General features: G+C 41.0%; 1 protein-coding gene across 2 annotated transcripts; it reads right to left on the bottom strand.

Annotated features, from left to right (window-relative positions):
* Positions 1–205: 205 nt before the first annotated feature.
* ptpn18 (protein tyrosine phosphatase non-receptor type 18) lies at positions 206–26,721 on the bottom strand. 2 transcript variants are annotated; one of them, XM_067526010.1, is made up of 16 exons: positions 26,515–26,721; positions 19,439–19,547; positions 18,954–19,024; positions 18,558–18,653; positions 18,176–18,214; positions 17,738–17,806; positions 16,992–17,051; positions 9,063–9,205; positions 8,643–8,709; positions 8,242–8,319; positions 7,244–7,336; positions 3,938–3,975; positions 2,509–2,625; positions 1,816–2,018; positions 1,628–1,711; positions 206–458 (listed from the first exon to the last, which is right to left on the bottom strand). In XM_067526010.1, exons 1-16 carry the CDS (start codon positions 26,584–26,586, stop codon positions 385–387), a joined length of 1,413 nt encoding a protein of 470 aa, XP_067382111.1. In that variant the 5' UTR covers positions 26,587–26,721; the 3' UTR covers positions 206–384. The 2 variants fall into 2 exon arrangements, with proteins under 2 accessions (XP_067382111.1, XP_067382110.1); XM_067526009.1 differs by having other exon boundaries at positions 16,992–17,054; positions 26,515–26,720.
* Positions 26,722–27,139: the final 418 nt, after the last annotated feature.

Raw genomic sequence — 27,139 nt, 5'->3', positions numbered from 1 at the left:
AGTGACAGGACAAAAAAAACTGTCATTAACACGTGGAAAGGATGTGGTGAAACTAAATGTTTGTCTTTCTAACAGAAGAAACTGTTCTATGAAGCAGGTTTCTCATGTTCAACTCATGTTTTTCTTCATTTTCTCTAGATTAAATCCTGGTGAGTGTTTGCAGTTTGTCACAGTAACACACACGCACAAACACACACACTGACAGTAAACTTCTCAGGATCATTTATTAAATACAAACACACACATTCTGACGTCTGAAGAACAGTTATCAGGACGTTTTCATCAGAGTCTGAAAAAATCCCAGTGACGCTCGGTTTGACCAGCACGAGACGAAACAACAAATCGCACCCACACCCACACACAGTCCTATTAGCCGTCACCAGCTCATCTTTCCAGTCGGCTCCACTCAGCAGGAGGATCTCTGGGTCCTCTGGGCTTCTGAATACGACAGTTAAACCCTGGAAATAAACACAAACGCATCACAAACAGTCTGTGTGTAATTGGCAGAACACCGATCACTTTCTGATGCAGCATGTGTGTTGTCCTGTTACTATTATCAGGGTTTACGTTAAGGTTTGGGGATGTGTACAAGGTACCAAGGAGGGAGGGCTTTTTTTACCTCCTGTTCCATGTCCGAAATAAGGTCTGTAGTTAAGACAAGCTCGAGAGATCGTCACGGTTTATTCTACGACATAAAAGCCGTCAGTAAAAATCAACTGACACGACTTTTCAGATTTTATATAAGTTAAAAAAAGTTGGCCGCTACCAAGTGACTAAATGAGACCACAGAGGTTGTTGGGAACATTAAACGTCATCATGTCCAACACAGAGACGTCACCATCAGTGACTGTATCAGCTTCTGTAGAAGAGGGAAGACACTGAATCTGATCCAGTCTGGACCATTAGTGGGGGGACGGTGAAGTCATGTGACCATGATGGACTTTGTTGTATATGTTTTTTATATGTGGTGATTGTGTTTAAGCTTCAGGAATCATAAAGTGGTTTCATATGTGAAGATAAACTTACTTATCAAAACCTAAATTGTCACTGAGCTATTTTCTGTTAAATTCCCATTGAGTGTTGCCAATAGAACCACAGAGACGCCAACATTCCTACAGTTTTCCTCTATTTTGTTCCTACTTTAATGTCAAAATAGGAGGATTTTTCTTTTCTCTAATTATCCTGTTTAAGAAATGTTGTATATGTATTTGTATGTTGTTTTTGTATTTGTATATATGTAGTATTATTATTAGTCATCCAGCACATTCGTATACTTACTGGGTTTATTTGTGTAAACATTGTATTAGGTTGTTTTTCTTTGGTAAATTCTATCTGATCTCAAACGTTTGCGTTATAGATTTCTTCCACGTTTCCCTCAGAAGAAAGGTTTTACTGCAGGACAGTTTGATCAGACTGAGTCAGTGTAACATAATCTCCTGACCACTGACTGTAGAATTTAGAGTTAAATCCTGTGTTAACCTGACGATGGACAAGACAGGAACTGACACCAGGGTTTTGAATCGGTTCTAGACTGAGTTGAGAATAAATGTACACAACCAGCCATCAGGGTAGTAGTTCCCAAACTGCTCCTTTATAAGGTGAGCGCAGTCTGTACCGGTGTACTGACCCATGCTGCCGGATGAACACCAGCTGCTCATCTCGCTGACTGAACCGGAGACGTCTTCATAATCATCATTTAACGATAACGGTTCTGTGAAGAAAAAAGAGTCGGTTACACTTCCACACTTTGGTCTCCCCTTTGCATCAATCCATCCCTTCCTTCCCCAACCATCAGGTGCTTCCTCTCCATCTTACCTGACACCACGTGAGAATCTCTGATGCCCGGTGAATGTCCCCCCTCCCCTGGCCTGTGATTGCTTGGTACTGCAATGTCATAGAGGGGCATAGCAGACACATTCAGGGTGTGAGGTTTAGTTCGTGGTTTGACGGCGCTGTAGACAGGAGCAGCTGATGCTCCTGCGGAGACGTTGTCATAGTGATGGGTCGAGGGCAGGGTCCTGGGAGCAGAACAGCAGGGTCATTATGAACAAAGCGGGTCTAGAAAGCATTGTGATGTACAGCTTTAGTGAGTCACACAGTGGAAGGAAGTAAAATCAGCCCCTGCAGCAAATGAATCCTTCCTCATATCTAAAAGTGATGCTACTTTTTATTTCACCAACATACAACATACGTTTGGTAGCTGAATAGAATTCAGGGGGAAAGTGCGACAGGTGTTTTCAGGAAAACCTCCTTCAGCCCAAAATCCCAAATCAAAAATTCTAGATTAAAATATAAGAAAGTTTCAAGCTGACCCACAACAGACCCAAGGACCTGAGGGAGACCCAAGAACAGCCAGACCCTGCTGGATCCAAAATGTGTTCGCCACACTTAAAAAAAAGTTTGGATTGTAATTGGATGGTTCAGGAGAAGGGGACGCCAATACTGAAGTGGCTCAGGTGCAAACCAGCTGGTTTAGGAGTTTAGTTCCTGTTTAAAGTGCTTCTTTACCTGCTCAGTCTGGATGTGGGCACAGCAGAGTAGGTGGGGCTTGTTGAAGGTGGGTTTGAATGTCTGGGCTTGTTGACCACTGCGTATGTATCGTTCATGTCAATCGGGTTCGATGATCTGTTCACCAAGAGAAACAGAGCAGTAAATGTTAGCTGCCAACCAGAGGCCTCTACTACGAAACAGGGGCTTACCGATGTGGTTTTAGGTTCACTTCAGGTTTTCTGCTACCTGAAACTGCTTTCTTCTTAGAAAGGAGTCCAGTTGACGTGATTTAATATTCTGATAATGAATGGATGTTGTTTTGAGGTCAGTTATAACAATTTGCTGGTTCAGGTTTTCTGTGTCTCACTTCAGCTCTGAAACAGTTTCTAAAAAACTGAGGAAGAGCTTTTTGCATATTGATTTGAAATTGAGTCTTTAGTCTTTTAGGTAGAGCATTGGGTTGGGATGCAGAAGGCCGGTCCCACTAGGTGGGGTGGGATTCGCCCAGACCCTTACTGTGTTTATTGCTGTACCTTAATTGTAAATTAACTAACAGGGTAAGGTGACGAGACCAGTTAGGAGCAAAGGTTGTTAAATCATTTGCTGCCATTGTTCAAATGGAATTTCAGCCGCGTCAGCCAGGTCGGTGCCCAGCCATGGTGCCAGGAGTCTGGAGCTGGACTCCAGATATGACCTCCTGAACACTGTCATGTTAAAAACTAAAGTGGTCAGCTGCCTGTGCCTGAAGATGAACCAGAAACCACGTTCACTCCTTTTGACCCATGGTGGATGGTTTACACAGTCACAGTTTGGTTTTTGCTTCAGGTAAAATTCATTAACAAGCAGCACAGTAAAAACAGGCAGAGAACTGCAGCTAAAACAACAGCTGCTGTCATGGTTACACTGACAATAAACAGTGTGAGATAACCAGACAGGATGAACAGTTAAAGCTGGTTATAACTGCTCCTCTCTTCCCCTCCCTGTCTTCTTTACACTTTTATTTTCCCACCTCCCCTTTCTTCTCAGATCATAAATATTCTACTCATCTCCTCACCTCCTACATTTCCTTCCTCACCGGTTTCCTCTCCACTCCTAACTCACTGTTGTCTTTCCATCTACACCACAGTTATCACTCTTTTTAAAACCCTTTCTCCTCTTTTCTCTTGTCCAATAAACCTTCTTCTCATCTATTCCTCCTCTTCTTTGCCCTCGTTCTCCTCGGTTACCATGGTAACATGATAACATTGAGGAATGGGAAGGAGGGTGAGAAAGTGTTAATTTAACACCTTGGGGTGAGACGTCCCATCTCTCTGCAGACAGAGACACAGAACTACAGAAACAGACAGACAGACACCCAATGGACAGAGGCAGGCAGAGACAAAGACAGACAAAAACAGATAGAGATGGACACATAGATGGACTGACCCAGATAGAGACAGACAGTTACCTGTTGTTTGTAGTACTCTTCTTGTTTGGTTTCTTCAGCTGGTGAACAAACACAAAGTTGAGTTCCACAAGGCTCTGTATTAAGACCAATACTATTTACTATATATGTGTGTATATATATATATATATATATATATATATATATATATATATATATATATACTGGGCAACATTATTGTAAAACACTCCATAAATTTTGATTGCTATGCTGATGATACCCAGCTATATCTGTACAGCTAATTTTCCTCTAAAAAAAACAACCAAAGTGATAAAAATAAAACTTTAAACTATAAATATTTCTAAATATTTTCAAAGAAATCTGTAAATTGAATTAAAGATTTTAAACAATTTGAAGTTGTTTATAATTTACCTAAGACATGAAGTCACACTAAGACTACACACAATATATTATGACACAATACAAGGAGATAAATACTACAACCTCTGATAGTGTACGATAATGGTACCAGACAAAAACTCACTGACAGTTTCAGTAACACACTGACACATAACATTGAAACTGAAAATTTAACAGTATTTTCCCATAATTCCCTTTTGTCTGACTGTTATTTCATAACATTTAAATTTTAAAAAGTGGACCACACATCATTTAAAAAAACACTACAGTATCTCAAAGTGCTCTGAACAAATCTAAAGAAATGATTCTTCCATCATTTGTTTCACCATACGTCAATAGAACAGAGTCACTTTAACTTTACTCCTGCAAGTAGATTATCTTGTTGATAATTCTGCAGCCTCACTACGTACAGTACTCGATAGTGTTGCCCCAGGGTTACTTTTGAACAGTTCAAAAGTGTGCTCATCCTGGCAAAAAAGACAAGGCGAGGTTTCGATGAAACAGGAAGGGCCTTTGTTGTTAGAGCTGAGCTCTATGTTCACATCTGTTTGAATATTTACTTGCATTGCAGTGGTGGTGAAACTCCTCTTACTGCCACTGGCTCTACCTGGCTTGATACTTGAAGGACACTTTGTGTTCTTTAGGTTTGTCCCTTATGTCCCCAAAGAAAGGGTGCAGTGAGACTTTGGCTCGTTTAGAGTGCATCATAGATGCTGCATTCAACACCATTGATCCAACATTTTATTACAGTTAAAATGTAGTACTTTTCTAAAAGATGATAAACTGATAAAAAATAATCATAAGACTTTAAATGTCAATGTATTTTGTTCCGGCCCATTTATTCTGAATGGTTGAACAGGTTTATTTTGGCCAGAACTAGTTTGTCCTTAATATAGTGAACCCAGCAGTAACAGGTGGTGAGTGGGTGGGCTTCTAGATTTCCTGCAGGAGGAGACTGATGTGACTGTAAATGGTCATAAACCAAAGTACTGGGCACATTAAGACGTTCATCCTTATAAAACAAACTTGAATGGCTTCACAATCCAGCAAAGATTATTAAGTTGTGAGGGCTCCACCTTTGAAAGCCGTCAGTCACTAATACACACTTTAAGATTTAAATTGAAATGTAGAAATGTTCGTCCGGATTCCTATTATTATTACCTGCTTGTGTTTTTACCCCTGATCATTTCTGCAGAGTGAGAATCATCTTCTTTATAATAAACCAAGATTGGCATCTTTTGTTCCTGTCAGCCTCACAGCTGCAGGAAAGAATTACTCTGATCTTTATTTATCTGGTTTCTGGCTGTGAAACTACAGTCGTGTCCACACATCAGGTCCTGTCTGTGTTTTCTCTGTTCTGACGTCCTTCTTGCTCTTTTTCCTATGTCTTTGTAACAACACCTCTTCACCACTGACTGTGAATCAAGTGTCTTCTCTATTATAAAAGTCTTTACCTTTTAACCAACTGTGATCTTAGAGAGACAAGTTTGCATTAGTCAACTGAAAAGGGAAACACCAATATTTGGAAATACACTTCTGCTCTGCTCCTTCCAGTTCCCCACACAGTTTAACTGTTGATGAGTTATAAATCATAATACTTGATACATCAGTTTTTCTCAGGTCACAGCACTTTTTTCATGTTAATAAATCATTAAATTCACTTTTTTACGGCCACAAAGCTGCACAACAAATTCCACTTATTAACTAAGTATTAACTAACTGCAGACTTAGTGGAATATTGTAGAAGTTCTCATGAATTTAGACGCAGGGGGCTCGTGGAAAGGGAGAAACGAGGCTGATTATTATAGACTCAAACCTGTGAACTAGCAGCATTCAGCAGCTGCAGACACCAACGTGGTAACTTCATATAATAACGAGGAATCAAACAGAATGTGGAAGCTGGAGCGAATGGGACGAGCTGCAGCCCTACAAACCATTCAGTTTGCTGCATACTTGGGTTTCTCGTTTGATGATGACTTAACCATCACAGTCCCACCTTACGCTAACATGGACTATTGGAAATGTTAAAGCTCTTGTGATGGTAATTCTGAGCTCTTTTCAGAACCAACACTGTTGCATTTGTCAGACAGTTGGGCAAAAACACTGAAGTTGATTTTAATAGTGAAACTTTCGCTGCATAGTGTCAAAACAGCAGCTCACACATGCTGGGTGTTGGTTTTGTATTGTACCATGTAAAGTAGCAGGCACTTTATGTACTCACACATACTTCATACACAGTACTACATCAGTTCAGTAGATTCTGTTCAAGTAAAGCTTCAGATGAACGTAGTGAAACAAACAGTAGTTTGCTTCTGAACAGCAGAAGTAACGTAAACGTAAACTAAAGAGTAAACTAAAGTAAAGAGAAAACTAAAGTACAGAGTAAACTAAAGTAAAGTACCTCGAAGCAGCTACGTTACGTTCAAAAACAGTATGTGAGCATTGTAAATGTTACTTTCCACCACCGCATTTCATAAACTAGTGAACCAACATAATAAAACAGTTTTTATATATAAGATGAGCACAAACACATCACCAAATATCTCGTTTCCAGAGATAAAAGCCGCAGTTTTACAGACTCACCGTTCACTCACAGTTGAATAAGTCTCCTAATAAATGACCGTAAATGGGAGATTCACATTGAGAAACACGAAATGTTTCCATGGACTCTGGGTCAGTGTGATAGTAAACCTACCTGTCAGCGTTTGTCATTAGCTGGGCTGTAGTCTGAGTCAAACACTGATCGGCAGACTCTCAGTCCGATCGGAAGACAATCTGCTGTCACACTCTCTGCAGCAATGGATTTACATACAGGAACTCAGCCTTACCAACCACTTCCTCCTTTTCTGCAGCTGCTCTCATCAACTTCCTCTGGCACTTATTAAACACAGTTTGTGTTTCAGTAACACTTGCTGTTAGATTTAATGTGACTTGCCCCCCATGTCTCACCTCAGACACGTTGCAGTAGAGCCGATGCTCTGTCGTCTGCAGGGCTTGATCGAACATGCAGGCGACAGCTGTGAAGATGAACTGATACTGATCCTGCAAAGAAAGAGAGAGACAAGTTTGCTGTTTTAATGTTGGTCTGTCAGCACTTTCTCTCACAGAGACGTGACTGAGGATTCAGGCTTTGATGAACAGTCATGGAAATTACTCAGTGAATCGCTTGGCTTTGCTGATTATTTGTGTGCAGAGGCTTATTGTCACAGTGAGACAGTGACAGCAGAGACTAAAGCCTCTAATTACTGATTATAACAGCCAGTGTAAGCAGAGCTTCTCTTCTTCGGCTCGAAATGTGCCTGTGTTTCTGCAGAGGGCACGTGGTGCAGGGGTAAAAGGAGGAGAAAAAATCAACACATCATCAAGACAAACCAACACACTAATGCTTCAAGTGTAAAGTACCGTTCATATTCTGGTTTGTCTGAATTCTGCACAAACATTTAACAGTTAATGAAGCAAGACCTGACGGAAGCAGCCAGAAAACTTTAGTAAGTAAGTCACTGGTTCCGATCCGTTGTCTGCGTTTGCACTGTGTCAAAACCTTCTCCTTCAGTTTGGTAAATCACTGCAGGAACACGCTGGAAAGTCTGCAGCCTTGTTTAAATAAAGCACAAAAGACCACCCACCCAAAGATGTCACACGTCCTGCAGGTCCTGACTCCCTTTTTCTGACTTCCTTCACAGTTTTTCCAAAGCTTCAAGTTTCCCTTTTTAAAACGCTTTATCACTTTTACCTGTGTAAAGGTGATACCATGACTAAAAGAGAGTGTGAATGAAAATAAACCTGAATTCACCAGAACCTCAGGCCCAAAACACACACCCCACACTTGACATTTCTAAATCTGCAGTGGACATCACAGATTGTTAAAATAAATTGATTTAGCTGAGTCGTGCAATATCTCTTTTGTGTTAGGGACAAGACTGTCCTCATGCTGTAAAGCCACCTACTTTAGTTTGGACTGCAGACGGCCTCTGTCTCCTGAGCTCCAAGATGATCTTCATGATGCTGAAATCCGCTGTGATCCGCTGCACAACACACACACAAACACTGACTGTGACCTTTTAACCTTTGTGCACACACAGTCGTGGTTGGATTAACAGGTCCTGAGGCAAAATGAGTCATACACTCTACAGTATGTTGTTTCCCATGGAAACTCTCCCGTGCTCCATAAACCTCCATCATTTGTGGCCCAGTCAATAACATTTAAATACATTTTAACAGACAACACTCTTTTGTTCAATGGACCATGAAGGAAAAGCTCAGTTTAATGGACATCACACACAGGACAGTGTCTGAGTGACAGCTGAGCAGGAGCTTTGTGGTCACATGTTGCGTTATTGTGCATTACCTTGGAAACGAGCAGGTCATGGATGTAGTCGAGAGCACAGATGACTCCTGTTCTCCCACAGCCTGCACTGTGACACACACACACACACACACACACACACACACACACACACACACACGAACAGATGCAGCCTGCATGTTAGCTGTGCCATCGTTAGCAGGTGTTACCTGCTGCATATTCACAGCCTCCTGCTTTCTGTGTGTGGGCGTACTTGTCACTTTGTGTGCATGTGTGTGCGAGTGTGTGTGTGTATGTGTGTGAGATAAGCTGCCATATGTGTGATACGGCCTGTTGAATGTTAATGACCATCTGACCTGTGATCTGCACTGTTGGCAAAAACAAGCTTCAATAAAGACGTGAAGTTAGCAGCCGACGTGCGAGGGTGTGTTTGTGTGTGTGTGTGTGTGTGTGTGTGTGTACCTGCAGTGTATCACCAGGGGGGACGTGTGTGTTCCCTGGCTCTTTCTGGCTCTCTCCAGCAAGTCCAGGACTCCTGCAGCCTCATAAGGAACGTCGTGGTCCGGCCACGACAGGAACTGATACTGAATCACAGAGCGGCTGTCCTGGAGGAGGAGGAGGTGAGGAAGAGGGAATCACACGCTAATCTTGGTGGAAAATGTGTAGACGCAAGTAAAGTTCAGGTTTAAACTGATGGTTTTACAACAATAGTACAGAGCGGATTTCAGACCAAGTGGGTGTATTTCACACCACAAATGTGAATCTGAGGCTATTAATAAAAACCCACTAATTTATTTTTACTGCAACAGAAATAACTCAACAGTTTCTTAAAGTCACGTTGCTACACTATTTACTGCAGCAGGAAATGCTTTTTTAAAAAACTTAATGACAGACTTTTTTCCATAACACATGTTGATACTGAAGTAATCATTAAAATGTTTCCAGATAAGAAGAATCTGCTCTCACAATGCGACATCCAGTGTGTCGGCCGGTCCCTTACAACAGTGGCTTAGGGTTGGAGAGATGTTGTGTTGTGGTTTCATAGAGAAACACTTCAAACACACACTCATTTACCTTTAAACCAGACCACCATCTTTCTCTCTTCATAACAAAGGGCTTTTGTTGCGTAAACCTAACCACACACACACACACACACACACACAGGACTCTGGAGTCAGACTTGGTTTTGTGGATTGCAGCATGTGGTACATTACAACCCGCCACAGCCACTTCTTTCCTGTTAACAAATTTAGCTTGATTGAATTGGTATCCTGTACTGTGACATGCTCAAACAGCCCATGGTGTCCTGAATGAGCTCAGAAGTCATCGCTGCTATGAAAACACCCGACCGTTAAGTTCCTTGAAATCGCTAAACTGCGAACACAAACAGGAGAAGATAATCAGCGAGTGGACTATGAATGAAGAGAAACAGATTTCTGTGTTCTTCGACAACTGAAATCCAGGTCATTTTTAGGAGACAGAGTTGGTTCCTGGCCAGAGGGTTATTAAACACAGTGAGGGCACCTTTTAGTCATTTGCTAACGGCGAGGACACACTTTCAGGTGTCGCCACAGTCAATGATCTGCCTCCATCCAACCCTATACACACTGAACACTGTATGGCTGACTATGGATGTGGTTTGGTCTAGATGACGGGTCAGCGGTTGGTCCTGGTCAGTCCCAGTCTGGCTCAGTCAGCAGAGACAATCATTAAGTGCAAAGACTCTAGTCGTCAGTCTTAAAACAAAGTCTCTGTCAGTCGTCCTCACAAATTATTTAAAAATACGTTTAATATTTACGACTGATATCAGCGACTGATGACATCACAACTGATGCAGACCTACAATAACTACAGTTTTACCTGTATGTGGCATTTTTTTATGAAGTTATTTGATATTCGTGTCCCTCAGTAGACTCTATAGTGTGCGTTGTCCTCACCACTACATCCATGATTTTGTTGCTTTTCTTTGTCTTTTGTTCTTTTTAATTGTTAAAACTATCAAAAAGCTAAAGTCCCGGTTGCCACCATATTTGTTTTGACATAAAAACACATGAGAACTTCCAGCTCTTGAAGGATTTTGGGTGGTGTCTATCTCCAGAACATTTAGTTGTTCCCAACCAGTCGTTAAGTGTGTTTGACCCATTTTGTTGAGGAGACCAATTCAATTCAATTCAATTCAACTTTATTTATATAGCGCCAATTCACAACAAAGTCATCTCAGGGCACTTTACAGAATAAAGTCAAGATTATAAAGATATATAAAGAGAACCCAACAATTCCCCCTGGAGCAAGCCATAGGCAACAGTGGAGAGGAAAAACTCCCTTTAACGGAAGAAACCTCCAGCAGAACCAGGCTCAGGGTGGACGGACATCTGCCTCGACCGGTTGGGGTGAGTGGAAAGGGGAGAGAGAAAAGAACAGAGCAACAAAAGCAACAACAAAACATCGGGCAGATTGGTAGGACCAGTAGCTGCACGCTGGAAGACACACAGCTTCAAAGCCGGGGGACACCTGCAGAAAGGGACAGAGAGAGGGGGACAGAGGAGGACAAAGACAACTACGGGAGAGAACACACAGAGTTAATGACATACAGTGGTGAGAATTGCGGGGTGAGAGGAGAGGAGAGATGGTCAAGAGGAGGAAAGGAGCTCAGTGCATTGGGGGGTGGGTCCCCCAGCAGTCTAAGCCTATGGCAGCATAACTATAACTAACTATATGCTTTATTAAAGAGGAAGGTTTTAAGCTTAGACTTAAAAGTAGAGAGGGTGTCTGCTTCCCGAATCTGAACTGGGAGCTGGTTCCACAAGAGAGGAGCTTGATAGCTAAAGGCTCTACCTCCCATTCTACTTTTGGAAATTCTGGGAACCACAAGTAGGCCTGCATTCTGAGAGCGAAGTGGTCTACTGGGATGATATGGTGCTATGAGGTCTTCTATATATGATGGAGCCTGACCATTCAGAGCTTTATATGTAAGAAGCAGGGTTTTAAATTCTATTCTAAATTTAATGGGAAGCCAATGGAGAGAAGCTAGTGAAGGTGAAATATGATCTCTCTTGCTAGTTCCAGTCAGCACTCTTGCTGCAGCATTTTGGATTAATTGCAGGCTCTTTAGGGAGTTACTGGGGCATCCTGAAAGTAGGGAATTACAGTAGTCCAACCTAGAAGTAACAAATGCATGGACCAGTTTTTCGGCATCACTTTGAGACAGTATGCTCCTAATTTTGGCAATGTTCCGTAGGTGGAAGAAGGCTGTTCTAGAGATTTGTTTTATATGTGACTTAAAGGACAGATCCTGATCAAAAATAACTCCAAGGTTCCTTGCAGTAGTACTGGAGGCCAGACTTATGCCATCTAGGGTAACAATATGGTTGGACATCATATCTCTGATATTTTTGGGCCCAAATACTATGACTTCAGTTTTTTCTGAGTTTAAAAGTAAAAAATTGTGGGACATCCAGGCCTTTATGTCTTGTAGGCATGCTTGAAGCTTTATTAACTGATTATTTTCATCTGGTTCCATAGATAAATATAGCTGGGTATCATCAGCATAACAGTGGAAATTTATGGAGTGTTTTCTAATAATGTTGCCTAAAGGGGACATATATAAAGTAAAAAGTATTGGTCCTAACACAGAGCCTTGTGGAACTCCATAGCTAACCTTTGTGTGCATGGAGGATTCATCATTAACATGAACAAGTTGAAATCTATCAGATAGATAAGATTTAAACCAAGCTAGTGCAGTTCCTTTAATCCCAATTTCATGTTCCAGTCTCTGTAATAAAATGTTATGATCAATGGTATCAAATGCAGCACTAAGATCTAACAGAACAAGTATAGAGATGAGTCCATTATCTGAGGCCATGAGAAGATCGTTGGTGACTTTTACCAGTGCTGTTTCTGAACTATGATGAACTCTAAATCCTGACTGAAAGTCTTCATACAAATTATTCCTATGAAGGTGATCACATAATTGTTTTGCGACTACTTTTTCAATTATTTTAGAAATAAAGGGGAGATTAGATATTGGTCTGTAATTGGCTAAAACACCTGGGTCAAGACAGGGTTTTTTAAGTAATGGTTTAATTACAGCTACCTTATAGGCCTGTGGTACATAGCCTGTTTCTAAAGATAGATTGATGATATCTAATATGAATGTATCTATTAAGGGTAAAGCTTCCTTGAGCAGCTTAGTTGGAATAGGGTCTAGCAGACAGGTTGTTGGTTTAGATGAGGTAATAATTGAAGTTAGCTCAGAGAGATCTATGGGTAAAAAGCAGTCTAACAGGGAGTGGGGCCTTATCCATGATTCTAGCACTGCTGTACATGAAGATCTATCTGTAATTTTTGGGGGGAGGATCTGGTGAATACTTTCTCTAATAGCTACAATTTTATTCATAAAGAAGCTCATGAAGTCATTGCTGCTCAAAGTTAAGGGAATAGTAGGCTCAACAGAACTATGGCTCTTAGTCAGCCTGGCTACAGTGCTGAACAGAAACCGGGGGTTGTTCTTGTTTTCTTCTATTAATGATGAATAATATGCTGTTCTGGCATCACTGAGAGCTTTTTTGTACGTTTTTAAACTATTTTTCCAGGCTAAATGAGATTCTTCTAACTTTCTGGAACGCCACTTCCTTTCTAACTTTCGTGTTTCCTGTTTTAAGTTGCGTGTTTGTGAACTATACCATGGAGATCGCCTCTGCTGGTTTACTGCCTTCTTTTTCAGAGGGGCAACAGTATCTAGTATTGTACGTAGTGAGGCGGCAGAATTATCAACAAGATAATCTACTTGTGCAGGAGTAACATTAAGGAGACTACTTCCCATTGTATTAACATATGGTGAAGCAAATGATGAAGAAATAATTTCTTTAAATTTGTTGACAGCTTTTTCACTTAAGCATCTGCTATAGTGGAATTTTTCCCTAACTGCTATATAGTCCGTTATTGTAAATTCAAATGTTATTAAAAAATGGTCAGACAGAAGAGAGTTGTGAGGACATATTGTTAAATTATCAGTTTCAATTCCATACGTAAGGACAAGGTCTAACGTGTGACTAAAACAGTGAGTGGGTTTATTTACATTTTGGGAAAAACCAATTGAATCTAATAATGAATTAAACGCAGTGCTCAGACAGTTACTGTCAGCATCTACATGGATGTTAAAGTCACCCACTATAATGACTTTATCTGTACTAAGCACTAAATCAGATAGAAAATCAGAAAATTCAATCAAAAACTCTGAATAAGGGACTGGAGGACGGTACACGATAACAAATAATAGTGGTTTTTGAGTTTTCCAGTTTGGGTTTGAAAGGCTAAGAGTAAGGCTCTCAAATGAGTTATAACTATGTTTAGGTCTAGGAATTATTGATAAGCTAGAATGGAAGATTGCTGCAACTCCTCCACCTCGGCCTGTGCTTCTAGGAACATGATAATTAATATGACTTGGGGGGGTTGACTCATTTAGAATGACATATTCTTCCTGCTGCAACCAAGTTTCAGTGAGACAAAATAAATCGAATTGATGATCAGTTATTAAGTAATTTACTAACAGAGATTTAGAAGAGAGAGATCTGATATTTAATAATCCACATTTAATAGTTTTGGGGTTTTGTTCTGTAAGAGGAGTAGTCTTAACTTTTATTAGGTTATTATGATTAACTCCTCTTGTTGTCATATTTACTTTATGTAATTTAGGTCGGGGAACAGACACAGTCTCTATAGGTATGTGGGAGTTGTGGGGGGGTGACGGTTGTAAGGACACTGCAGAGAGGCGTGTAGGACTGGATCTCTGCATCCTAGGCTCAACTCTGGATTGTCATACTTTTGGTTGTCTAATAAAACCAGCCATATTTCTGGATAAGAAAGCTGCACCATCTAAAGTAGGATGGATGCCATCTCTCCTAATCAGCCTAGGTTTTCCCCAAAAACGTTTCCAATTGTCTATGTAGCCCACATCGTTTGCTGGACACCACCTAGACATGCGGGTGTACATGTCGTCACTGGTCAGATTTGGCAGAGAAAACTACGGAGTCCGACATTGTTTTGGCAAAGTTACACACCGATTCAACGATCATTTTAGTGACCTCCGATTTACGTAATCGGGCGTCATTAACTCCCACGTGAATAATAATATTACTGTATTTACGTTTATCCTTAGCCAGGAGTTTCAAATATGATTCAACGTCGCCCGCTCTGGCCCCAGGAAGACATTTGACTACGGCCGCTGGAGTCTCTAACTTCACGTTTCTGACTATGGAGCTGCCAATTACCAGAGTTGGTTTCTCAGCGGGTGTGTCGCTGAGTGGGGAAAATCGATTAGAAACGTGAACCGACTGGTGGTGAACCTCGGGCGTCTGTTTAGCATTAGATCTCTTACGAACCGTCACCCAGCCGGACTGGCTTCCCGGCTGCTCGGGAACTGCCGGGGGACAGCTAGCAGGGGCTACACTAGGTCGGCCCGCACCAGCTACCGGGGCCTGACTAGCGGAGTTGTTTTCCATGGTGCGGAGCCGTGCTTCCAATTCCGTGAGCCTCGCCTCCAAAGCTGCAAAAACCTTACACTTATTACATATACCATTATCACTAAAGGAGGCAGAGGAAAAACTGAACATGAGACACACCGAGCAAGTGAGAGAAGGAGAGACAGAGGGAGACAGAGAAGCCATTGCTAATGTTTAACTGCTAAGCTAGCGAAGCTAATATAAGTGAAATGTGGAATTTGTAAACTTTAGCTGGTTATGTTTTGCAAAAGCAGGTGCTTGTGCAATACAAGCGTATGTTACGACTAAGTATTAATTCTTGTGTGAAGAAATCACTTATTTAAGTAAAAATAACAGCTACAATTAATCAGTAAACAGTCTTTCGGTAGAAACCCAAGAGTGTGCAGAAACAGGAAGTGACGCAATACGCTTACCGCAAATCTGGAGTGTAGAGTGTGACCAGAAAACTGTGGTGTGTGAATCTTTATGTGAGAACTGTCCAGTCTTTGACCACTTTGTTAGTCTTCAGGTGTGTCCCCAGCTTTAAGGAACAGGGGCTGAGTCCCCACTGCCCCTCACCTCTGAACGTCCCTGCTGGATTAATCTCTTTCCAGGTGTTTTACACTGCTTCACTGACTCTGAAGATGTTGAGGTAAACTACAAACTGTCAAGTCCAGAAAAGCAGGTTTTTGTCAAGGAACTGTAGATTTTCAGTGTCATGATGCATCAACTACCCAATAACAAGAAGTTCAGTTGATGCTTTCAGGTCTGTCAGAGCTCAGCGCTGCCCAATATTTTCACTGGAAGAGTTGAAAGGTTTCAAGAAAACATAATAACTTTTGTAAAGATGTCTGCAGTTACAACCTGTTACAGCCTGTGGTTTGAGAGGGATTTGGTTTTGTGAAAAAGGTTTCAATAAGTTTCAACTCAGTTGGGAATAAAAGGGTTTTATGGCTTTTAGAAGAAAGACACATTTATTGCTGTTTAGTTCAGGGAACTAAAAGGTCCAATAAAAAGCTTTAGACCCTCACGGGAATAAGGAAACTAAAGTATGTGGAGTGATTTTTAGTTTTCTGATGCCTGAAATGATTAAAATGAATATTAAGACAAAGTACCATCATTTATTGGACATGTGGAGGTCGAAACCCAGGTTACAGATACAGAGGGAGTCAACTGATGCAGAGTTTTGGTCTGACTTGGGCCACAGTCTGTCCTAAAGATACTGGACAGGTCACTACAGATTTGTGCACCGGCTCTATTTAACCACACAGAGGTCACTTACATGCAAACCTGACATATCAGAGCTTGAATCACTCTGTATCACCACTTTTTCCCCAGACTGAGTACAGGTACTTGGTAAATGGTAAATAGTCGCTTATATAGCGCTTTTATCCAAAGCGCTTTACAATGTAGCTTCCCATTCACCCATACACACACACTCACACACCTATGGCGGTGGCTGCCATGCAAGGTGCTCACCTGACCCACCGGGAGCAACTTTGGGTTCAGTGTCTTGCCCAAGGACACTTCGACTTGTAGCCAGGAGTGGGGATTGAACCAGTAACCCTGTGGTCCATGGTCAACTGCCTTACCAACTGAGCTACAGCCGCGTAAATTTTAATACTTGCCGATACCAAGTACTGATACAAGCAAACTGTGTGCTTTAGTATAAGTTAGGGCTTCTGCCTTTAGGACTCGCCACAGTGACACTGATTTGACTGGATGCCTGTTCTCCTGCAACCCTCCCATTTTACCCAGGCCTGGCACCGGCATCAAGGTGGCCCTTGAAGGCTGGGCGGGGCCACACCTGCTGGGGTGGGATTCGATCCCCATCAGAATATTTAACAACAAAGCAAAAGAAACAGGCCTCGTCATGTTTGCATCGACCTAACGTAACCTGATCTGATCTTACCTGCTGATACGTGACGGTCAGAGTTCGAACCACAATGTCTTCATTAACACATGTCTCCTCCTGCTGCAAACACAAAGTAACAACAACAAGTGGTCAGATTATTAGGAACACCTGAGTCAGTCTAATCCATCACTAAATCCATCTCCATCACGTTCAGCTTCTGTTTAGCTGATTAAACTGCAGTTTGAGTTTCTATTATTTTACACAAATTTATATAATTGATAGCATTTTTTGCAGGTTTTGTCCCCAGTTTACTGAAAACTGATATTTTGAGTCTAAAATCTGAGAGATGTTTCCAGAGAAATGTTGAGTCAAACTGTGGTGGAGAATAACTACGTTAATTATTTTCCAGTTCTTTAGTACAAATCTTCCAATTTATGAGACTTGAGCATTTTAGGGACTTTGCACATTGAGGTTATTAGTACAATATCGCTCATGACGTATTATTCAGACTCAGCAGGTTATAAAGTCCAACTGTTCCCAGCTGCAGAATTTAAATCTTAGCTCTATCGATACTTTTACTTAAAGTATCGATACTCAATCATAGATTTACAGCTGAAATCAGCAGGTACAGCAATGAAGACAAGTCCATGTGTTTACTGCTGTGTACAGATGTATTCCTACTATTTAAACTATAAAAGCAGTTCTGTTGTATAATTGAGTTTTGGGTGCTTGAACGTTGATGAGATCTTTAATACCGGGAGAATATTCTCGCTTTCTCTATCTGTGTGTGAGTTGATTCTTACGTTACAGACAGAAAATGGTCCGAATGTGGCCGACTGATGAACTGGAGCCCAGTAACACTCACACTTTTTCTGCAGAGACAAAATATGAGCACAGCTTATCTTCATAAGATGATAAGAGAGATTCAGTTTTTTCATTTATCTGCAGGAAATTCATTGCACTTATTGCTTTTATTTGCTTAAAGTCTGGTAGAAACTGATTTGTGTAGAAGCTAATTTCTGCCGGGAAAAGGAAAAAACTTTAAAGGTTAAAGACTGACTAAAATTTATGATAATTATAAATGAGGAGACATAATTACAACATTGATTTTAATGTCAAAATGATGAGCTTTAAAATGAGACCGTAAAACTTTAGTAAACACATTTTCTTTCCTTTTTCTTGGCAAAACAACTTGGTGAAAGGAGATTCAGTGAGAAGCAGGATGTTGTGGCTGTGTTTACCTTTCCCATCTCCACCTCTCTGCAGGCCATGACTATCACCTAAAGGATGAAGTGAAGCACTGAGTTCATTTTGGTTTCTCTCAAACTTGATCTTAAAAAATAAAAACTTTGTGTAGTCTGTGTGTGGAGGTGATACAACCTAATACACTTTTCAAAAATATGCAGTATATTGTGACAAATTGGGTTTCAGAATCTAAAAAAAACGTAACCTCATAATTGACGCAGAGCATTTAGGATCTGAAGTCTTTTGTTTTTAAAAGATATTAAGAGTTTATTCTGATGTCAACTGTAGAATTATGCTGACATTTATATCAAATAAACACAAATACAAAATGGTAAAAATGTAAATAGACACATCCACTACAGTTTATGTGACGCTGACCTTGACGTCGTGCTGCCAGACCATCCCCCAGAAGTCAGTCACTGTGGAGCTGAGGGGCCCCTGAGCGGCGATGTAACTTTTGTCTGCTGACGCCCCCTGCAGGACAAACAGCAGCATCGCACCAAATGAAAACACTGATTCTCACAGGAAATGAAGACACGAGAGGAAACGGAATCAGAATTAACTGAAGAATTCACTGAAACTGAACCCAGATGCTTTGTCGTTTTGGACAAATCCAGCCACAGTTCATGAGACTGAAGTTTTCGTCTCTCTATGTTATTAAATGTTCAGCCTAAAGTCCTGAATATTTAAACCAAACCTTAAATTCTAAATGAAAATGTAGAAAGAGGACGCGTGATGAAGATGAAAACACTAAAGCAAAGGAGCAGCTGTCACCTTGATGAAGCTGGCATTGATGTAGTCTGAGTCAGAGGTCTGCAGAGACAGCATCACCCGAGACTGGTCGTCTACACACACACACACACACACACACACACACACACACACACACACAGACAGACACACTATTAACATTAAAACAGGTTCACATGTTTTTCTCTCTGTATTTGTGAGTGATGATGACTCTACAACATGCTGACTTCACATATTGATTCCACAGTAAAACAACACTAGTTTTTATATTTCAACTATTGTAAAGTATTAAGAAAACAACTTTACAATATCACACACAGCCTCTCAGCAGTAGTTATAAACTGAGCAAAGACTGATTCTTTTTTAAATCTGTTTTCTGAACTGATGTAAAGAGAAATCGGCCTTCAAACTAATTCAGTTTACATGAGCTGTTAAAGACGTTTGTGTGACTAAATAACGTCATTGTGCATCTGGGAGGCGACAGGACAGAGGAGGCAGTGTGTTCCTACATGGCAGGATGTCTTTGTATCTGTTCTTCTTGTTGTTTTCCTTCAGAGCTCCCACCTCGGTCGTCAAATGCAGATCTCTCTTTAACACAGTCGTCTGTGAACGCACCACCTGTCACACACAGATACACAAAGAGGTGATTGTGTGCAGCCAACGTTTGGTGTTTAAAACACTGTGATCCTTTCTTAATCTGGAATGTGTGGTTTTTATTTTAACAGAAACCACCATCTTTCCTGAACTTAACCAAAGTTTGTTTGTTGCTATAAACCACAGACAGGACACCACCTCTTTCAACTTGTTTCTGTTCATAAATGTGGCTCCTGTCATTTAAAAAAAACATGATCCATCTGGTGATTATGCTGCTGCACATTTTCTATGCAAAAGTCCTCACCGGTGCAGTTCAGCTACACAGGTTGCTCTTTGTTAAGGAGACCACTTGTATGCATGACATGAACCAACTGGTCAGCAGCGACTTACTGCGTGTTGCAGGACATTCAATTCATTTCTAGAGTAGCTCATTGAATAAGGCATTTAAGTGTAAGTGGCTTATATCATGTGTGTCAGGTCAGCTGAGTACACAGCAGAAAGGTAACTTCATATGAAGCGAGCTAAGTTCCTCAGTTAACATGAGACCTGCCAAGGTGAATTGAAAACAGCACGAAAACGAGAAACTAGGTGAAGGGGCAGCGAACAGCCTAACCAAAGGAAACTGAAGCATGTTCATAAACTGAACGCGCTGCTTGTTCTGAATGCAACTAAACTACCAACAACAGACACTGTGAAGGAGGGTTCAGTGCTATAAACAACATCTGTGTTAGAGTTGAATCTTAGACAAAAGGTGCAGCGTGATCATTAGACAGGGACAGACAGACAAGGTTACCAGGAAATCAGACTGGTGACGGCAGTGGAACATGGGACTGGCACCGCATGGCTTAAAGGATAACTGCAGTCATTTTCTAAACAGTCACCGCACAGATACCAAAAGCGCTCGCGTTTGGTTAGTTGGTCCACATACAAGTAGTTTAATCAAACACCTGCTCTGAATTGTCCTTCTACTAGAGTTATGGTGAATCCCGTCAGTTTGGACAATATTTATGGGCTGATTCAAAAGTTTTTGGACAGCAACAGGCTGCAGACCCAAAACTAACCTACTGTGAGTAGAGGAGATTCCATGTTGGTTTTAGTATCTGTATGGTGATTGTGGACAATATGATTGACTTAGAAAAGGGCTGAATGTGTCCTTTCATGGGTCCTTATGAAACAGGCTGAGACCAAGACAAAGACCAAGACGGGGATCACAACACACAAAAACAACAACTGTTTCTGAGCAGTTCCTAATAAAAACCATCACTTCAGTTTTACCTCTGTGCATGAAGCTGCTGTTCTTTAGTTTCTGTGCTGACACAGAAACTAAAGAGAAATCTGAGAAAAATAAATGCAAATAAATACATAAAAGGCACAAAATTGTTGTAAGTGTGTGTGAAACACTGAATTTTGGCCTCAAACATTAGCATTTTCAGGTATTTGTACTTCAAGACAAGTGTCTTCTAAACATCAAACACAGGTCGATCAGTACTTCAGTAAAAGAACTCAGTCACTCTCCACCACTGTTGCTGACCAAGACTTCATGTGTGACTGATCAAGGCTGCTAGAGATGAAATGTCCAAAAAACTCACATCCTCATTTTTTCATTTCACATTGCACATGCAATGAAAACCAAAAGTGTGTCCCACTTCCTGTTTCAACCACTTGGTGCAAAACAGTCGTGTTCTGGTTCTAACGCAGATCAACAACATAAATGACTAAAAAAAGATATAAAGTGTTAAAAAGATGCAAAAATCCCTAAAAGGAGATGCAATACTTCCAGAAAAAGACACTAAACAACTAAAAGAGTCAAAATTACCATACAGACATGTGTCTTTCAGTGTGGAGGACTGCTAATCTGTCCACAGCTGGGGACTGGACTGATCTGTATTTGATCTCTAGCAGCAACTCTGTGTAGCACAGAGGAATGAAAACCATTCGACCTTAATACCCAAACCAAGTGCTTGTTAGCAGGAAAACCACCCTTTAAACATAAACCTGAGCTCAGTTTTGTCTTTGTTTGATGAGACTTTTACTGGATGAGTCATTTCAGCAACAGCAACAACGAGGAAACCGAGACCTGCGAGACGCTGCAGAAAGAATGAGGAAGCAGGATCTGTGACTAACCCAGCTCTGCTGCCTCCACCTGCCGAGCATCAGACTCCCCCACCCAACACACACACATTAATAACTGGACGAGTGGTAAATCTGAAATATCGTGTCATTGAAATAAGAACATGCCCTTCGCTTGTTGCATAACATGTTCTGAAATATGATGAGTTGTAGGACAGAGGAAATAAAAACAACTCCTCGCTCACAGACTGGCTGAGATGAGGCGACGTGTGTGACTAACCAATGATTTAAAATCAGACTGAGGAGGCTCATTTGGGGAACACACTGCACCAGTACTGAGATTAAACGGTCTATTTTTCTACACCGTAGGTTTATTAACGCATAATGCTGTGGGTTATGGCTGCACACTTCTAATCTTTTTTCAGTAAGCCACAGTCATAAAAATACATTCTGAGGCTTCAGTTATTCAAGTATGAACAGTCGTTGCTGCAGAATATTGATCTTATTTCTTATACGGAACAAAATCGTAAACGTGAAATAAATATATGCAAAACATGTAATAAACACATAATAAATTATCACATGTATGCATATATGTACGAGTTCTGCTTTTTACCCTGGCAGCTACATTGGATATAAAAGACACACACACACACAGACAGACATATATGTGTGTGTGTGTGTGTATATATATATCTATATCTATATCTCTCTCTCTCTCTCTCTCTATATATATATATATATATATATATGTTACATCACATACTTGATGTAAATTATGATGCAAATGAAAATTGTTTAGTGTTTCCTTAGTTGCCTCTTACAGCAAAAGCCGCAAAGAACAGAGCATCAGAGGGATCTGACTGTTGGACGGTGTCAGTCAGGAGCAGGCCTACAACTGTGGAGAAAAAAGGAGTCAACATTGCCAAGAGGCCCACAGCAACATTAAAGGAGCTGCAGGCTCATCTGCTAAGTACTGGTTGTGCACTACATGAGTCTAACTGTGACAACAACGTCCTGGACATGTTCAGACTTTATATGCTACACTTTGCAGTCTACATGCAGTCTGACCAAAGCATGTGGGAAATATCTCATGGTGTGATGAGATCATTGGCCATTGGTGCAAAAACAACACTGTGCATGAAGCTTGATGGAGGCAGTTGTAGGCTTTGGGGCTGGTTTTCTTCATCTGGTCAAGATGGAGGAGTCAGAACCTTCAGGCCACTGCTAAAAAGCTGAAGATGAAGAGGAGTATCAGCATGACAACAACCCAAAGCAGAGAACCTGGTGAACCTTCTGGTGAAGCCATTGTTTTGATGATTTGAACATCAAAACAATGGCTTCACCAGAATAGGATCAAAGTCTTTGGAATGGCCCAGCTAGAGCCTGGACCTGAATCCGACTGAAAATCTGTCTGTGCACAGGAGAGGCCCTCAAAGTCTGTTAAATCTGGGACAGTTTTGGAAAGAAGACTAGGCAGAGACTACCAGGGCCAGATGTGCACTGCTGAAAGACTTTAACAAAACTGAGCAAATGGGGCTTCAAGTAAATGATAAGTAATAAGCAAATACATTATTGCACACTTTTTATTTATCCACTTTCATCCCTTATTTTGTGTAACTGGAGGAGCCGGGGATCAAACCAAAGACTGTGAGATTGGTGGACAAACGCTCTCTCCCACAGTACTAATTAGAGGCTCAGGGGAAAACAAATTAGACCACATATGACACATACAGTAGGTGTAAACACATCAGACATCAGAGTGTGTGAGGACTGAGGGTCTGAGGCAGCTGGACAGAGACAAACTTAACCCAAACGTGGAAACGAGAGGACATCAGCAGACATCAGCTGACTAACGCAGAGGGAGTGAGAGAAGTTCGTTATCTGGCCTGAAGCCAGAAACAAAGAGTGTGTGTTTCTAAGCCGGAGCGCTGTAGGAAAATGCAAAACTGCACTATTTACTTGTACTCAGACATTTACATGTCATACTGTATTTTCAGTACATCCGTTTTCTCCCACTTTGCTCTTTTACTTTACTACATTTATCTAACATCTAACATCTAACAGCATGCTCTCCGCATTGAACACGTATTCACTGTCTAAAACAAATGGTTCCCACCTTTTCGGCTCGTGAACCCTTAAGAGCGTCTTTTCTTATGAGCTTGTTACCATTTACAGCAGAGGAAATTAATTAAACTGAAATCTGAACCTTGTTTTTGGCGTCTTTCCTCTGCAACAAATGTTCAGATTTGACTGTTAATGCAGAAAAAGTATAAGCCACAGACATGACACAAGCCCAGGGGCCTGAGACGTTTGTGAGCCCGGGAATCTCTGAAGTCAATTGTTTTTTTATTAAAAAGACCTCAGCTAAAAGAAAAAGGGACAACAGACAAACACACAACATGGAAAAACAAATGTAGACTTGACAGTTTCAAGTGCACAGAGTCCAGCTCTAACATCTTCAGCAGTAAAATGCTGACTCTGGATTCATGATGACAGAATTGGACCTCAGTCAGAGGAGATATTTACTGCACAGTACAGTTTGCTGATTCTACTTTAGTACTTTAACTTACACAGGATTTAGAACGAGAGACTTCTAACAGTAGTTTTACATTGTTGCTTTAGTACTTTGTCAGTGGAAAAGTACTGGCGTAGAGATTCTCAGCGCTGATATTTCAGACTCTACATTTTCAGTGACTGTTGGTTTGGACATGAAACCCACAAATGTGCTCTGTTTCCACAACCTGTGTCTTTGAACTGACCTTGATGAACTTAGCATGTACATGGTGCAATTATAGCATAAGATGTCAAGGTATTATCAAGAATAACTGAGGTCTATTTCAACAATCCTTCACGAAGACAATACCGACATCAGATACAAATGTAGCACAAACTTGACCAAATTTGTGTTAAACTCTGCAAAATATGAAACAACAGACAACAGTTATACAGTTACTAGGTGCTGATTCAGGAGTCAACACAATAAGAGGAGGCGATTGAAAGAACTTCATTCAAAGACCAAACAAGGTAAAACCAATTTGGAAACGTAAAGAAAATGTCACATTTCTTTCGGTGTCACAGTTTTGTTAGTACGCTCTGATTGGCCGTGCTGGTGTGTGTGGTGTGTGTGTGGGGCTCTAAAATGGCCTGCATGCAGCTCATGATGCAGCTGATATGACAACGATGTTTATTAGCTGATAAACAGATGATAAAGTGGTGGTTGAGGTCATCGTTGTGCAATTCGTTGCTTTTGAGTTACACAAATTGAATATATTAAATAATGTTTTTCCTAGGCAGCAACAGGAAAGCACCACCTCAAATGTGATGTTATATTTTACACAACGGTTATTTAATGAAATTTGAGGCTGAAAGGATTTTTTTACTAAAATATCCTAAACTACAACACACAGGCAATAATGATCGTTTTCCCTTTGCTGATGTCGACGTGTCATTTTTTTGACTTGCTGCCCCGTGTTGTGGATTCAGGTCGGAACAAGCTGTTTCATGTGCTGGTTTTAAGTGGAACAAAAACTGTGTTTCTTTGAACCACGGTTTCCCTGCAGCAGCTGCTCTCTCAAAACCCGCCTGGCACGATGCTGGTGTGTACTGGGTGGGTTTTGGAGGGCTGTGAGAGGCTCACGGACTCCTCATTGCTCAACACAGACCTGAGGTTTGACGTGAACGTCAGCTTTTTTTTCATTAGTGGAAGTCTGACTACACCACAATGATTTTATTCTTTACTGCGATCTGAGAGCTTAACACACAGAGTTCAAGTAAATCAAGAAAACCTCTCTACAGATTTGATAAGGGCTCATCATTTAGAAATAAACAGTACAGAAATGTGCTCTTGATAGAGGAAAACGTTTTTGCAACATTTGTCAAATTAGTTTTTTGTGACACACACTTTGCAACCACCTGTAGATGACATCAGCTGGATGAGTTTTAAAGTTAAGTTGATTGTATCTGGAAGAGCAATCAGATGACATCATCAGAACTGGAAAAAAGCCTAAAGATGATGTTTTTTTCGGAGCTCCATGCAGAGACATTCTAATATAAGGCACAGTGAAAGTTTTACACAGTTTATATACATGTTCTACCTACAATAACCTAAAAAAGCAGCGTGAAAAACCCTTTAAACCCGGTGACCTACAGCACCTATTGTTACCTTCACGATGTCAAGACAGTATCATTTACAGTAAAAGTATTAAAAGTCTATGTCACGAGTCTACTTTTGTTCAGACGTAATCTGCTGTCTAAAAGTATTCAGACAAGCAGCAGCTGTGTTTACCTTTGCACTTCTTGCACAAACCAGCCTGACGTCACTCACCTGAGGCAATTCTGTCTGAGTTTGGGCTGCAGCTTATTTGAATAGCACAACATTCAAACCACAAAACAGCCGCTTGGGCAGGTTTTATCCAGGAAAGTGACAGTGTGTGTGTGTGTGTGTGTGTGTGTGTGTGTTTGTAGCAGGAAAAGATAATAATCCACAGAGGACGAGCAGAGCAACGCACAGACACACAGAAAAGACAAACATATGAGACAATATCAAGAAGTTTGCATGTTGAGCAAGTGAGCGTACTTCACCATCAGTGTTAGCTTCAACTGTCAATCCTGATCCCAAGGTTACCCAAGATTTTCTCAACTCATAAGGTACTACAGATGAATTATCTTCATTTATTTGTTTGATTGAATGTTTTGTTAAATGTCAGTTAGGGTTAGTGTTATGTGAACCTGTGAACCTGCTGAGACTTCAATCCAAAATGCCAGAAACTGTCTTAATCATGCTCTAAATATAATGCTACAGTGACTATCTGACTGCCTCACCAAACTGTATGTCTCAGCTGAGGGTGTGAAACTGTCTTCACACTGTCCGCCGTCACTATTTTCCCCCACGTAGTCAACTATGAAAGCAGACACTCACGTTGTACTCCTGATCCAGAGTCCCGGGATCCAGAGTCCTCAGGGTGGACAGTAGGGAGGGCAGCAGCTCCATGTTGCATCAAATGACGTCCAGCAAGCATCAAGTAACATCCAGCACCTGAGTTCAGCTCCTCTCACTGACTGGCTCTGAGCTTCTGAGCTGTAGCTGCAGGCTGACCAGACAAACTGAAGTTAAAATAAAGCACTTGCTCTCTCTCTCTCTCTCTCTCTCTCTCTCTCTCTCTCTCTGTTTGCTCTCTACCTCTCTCGCCATACTTCTCTCTTTACCTCAGTGTCTATTTTTCAGTTCTGCTTGTTATTCTAGTTAATAATTTACTGGGAAATAATTAAGCATGTTTCCCATCGTCTGAGTTTGTTTGAGAATGAGGAAGAAATATTAAGAAACAACTAATGACATTGATTACTTCACCTTTTAATTTACCAACATGTGTTGGACATATTTCCTTCCAGCTCAGAGTTCACAGTGGACCGAAATAAGAGAAGTGTGGAGAAACAAGCTTCACCTGTGCAGAACTTAAGTGCCTAAAAGCTCATGAATAGAATTACTCATTCAAATGTGTCACTCATGTTGAAAGTACATGCTCTACAATGTCCAAAGTAAAGGT

The sequence above is a fragment of the Channa argus genome, chromosome 13 (assembly GCF_033026475.1).
Source record: "Channa argus isolate prfri chromosome 13, Channa argus male v1.0, whole genome shotgun sequence".
Classification (NCBI taxonomy): domain Eukaryota; kingdom Metazoa; phylum Chordata; class Actinopteri; order Anabantiformes; family Channidae; genus Channa; species Channa argus.
The sequence above is the reverse complement of the archived record's forward strand: the minus strand, read 5'-3'. Positions and strand labels throughout refer to the sequence as shown.

What these genes read in the sequence shown, in the direction of transcription:
- ptpn18 (XM_067526009.1), bottom strand. Translation starts at nt 26,586, where the DNA reads ATGGAGCTGCTGCCCTCCCTACTGTCCACCCTGAGGACTCTGGATCCC. An exon ending in GAGAGGTGGAGATGGGAAAG is followed by an intron (nt 17,807 to 18,175) that starts GTAAACACAGCC and finishes TTGTCTCTGCAG; the next exon opens with AAAAAGTGTGAGTGTTACTG. An exon ending in GACCATTTTCTGTCTGTAAC is followed by an intron (nt 17,055 to 17,737) that starts GTAAGAATCAAC and finishes TTGTGTTTGCAG; the next exon opens with CAGGAGGAGACATGTGTTAA.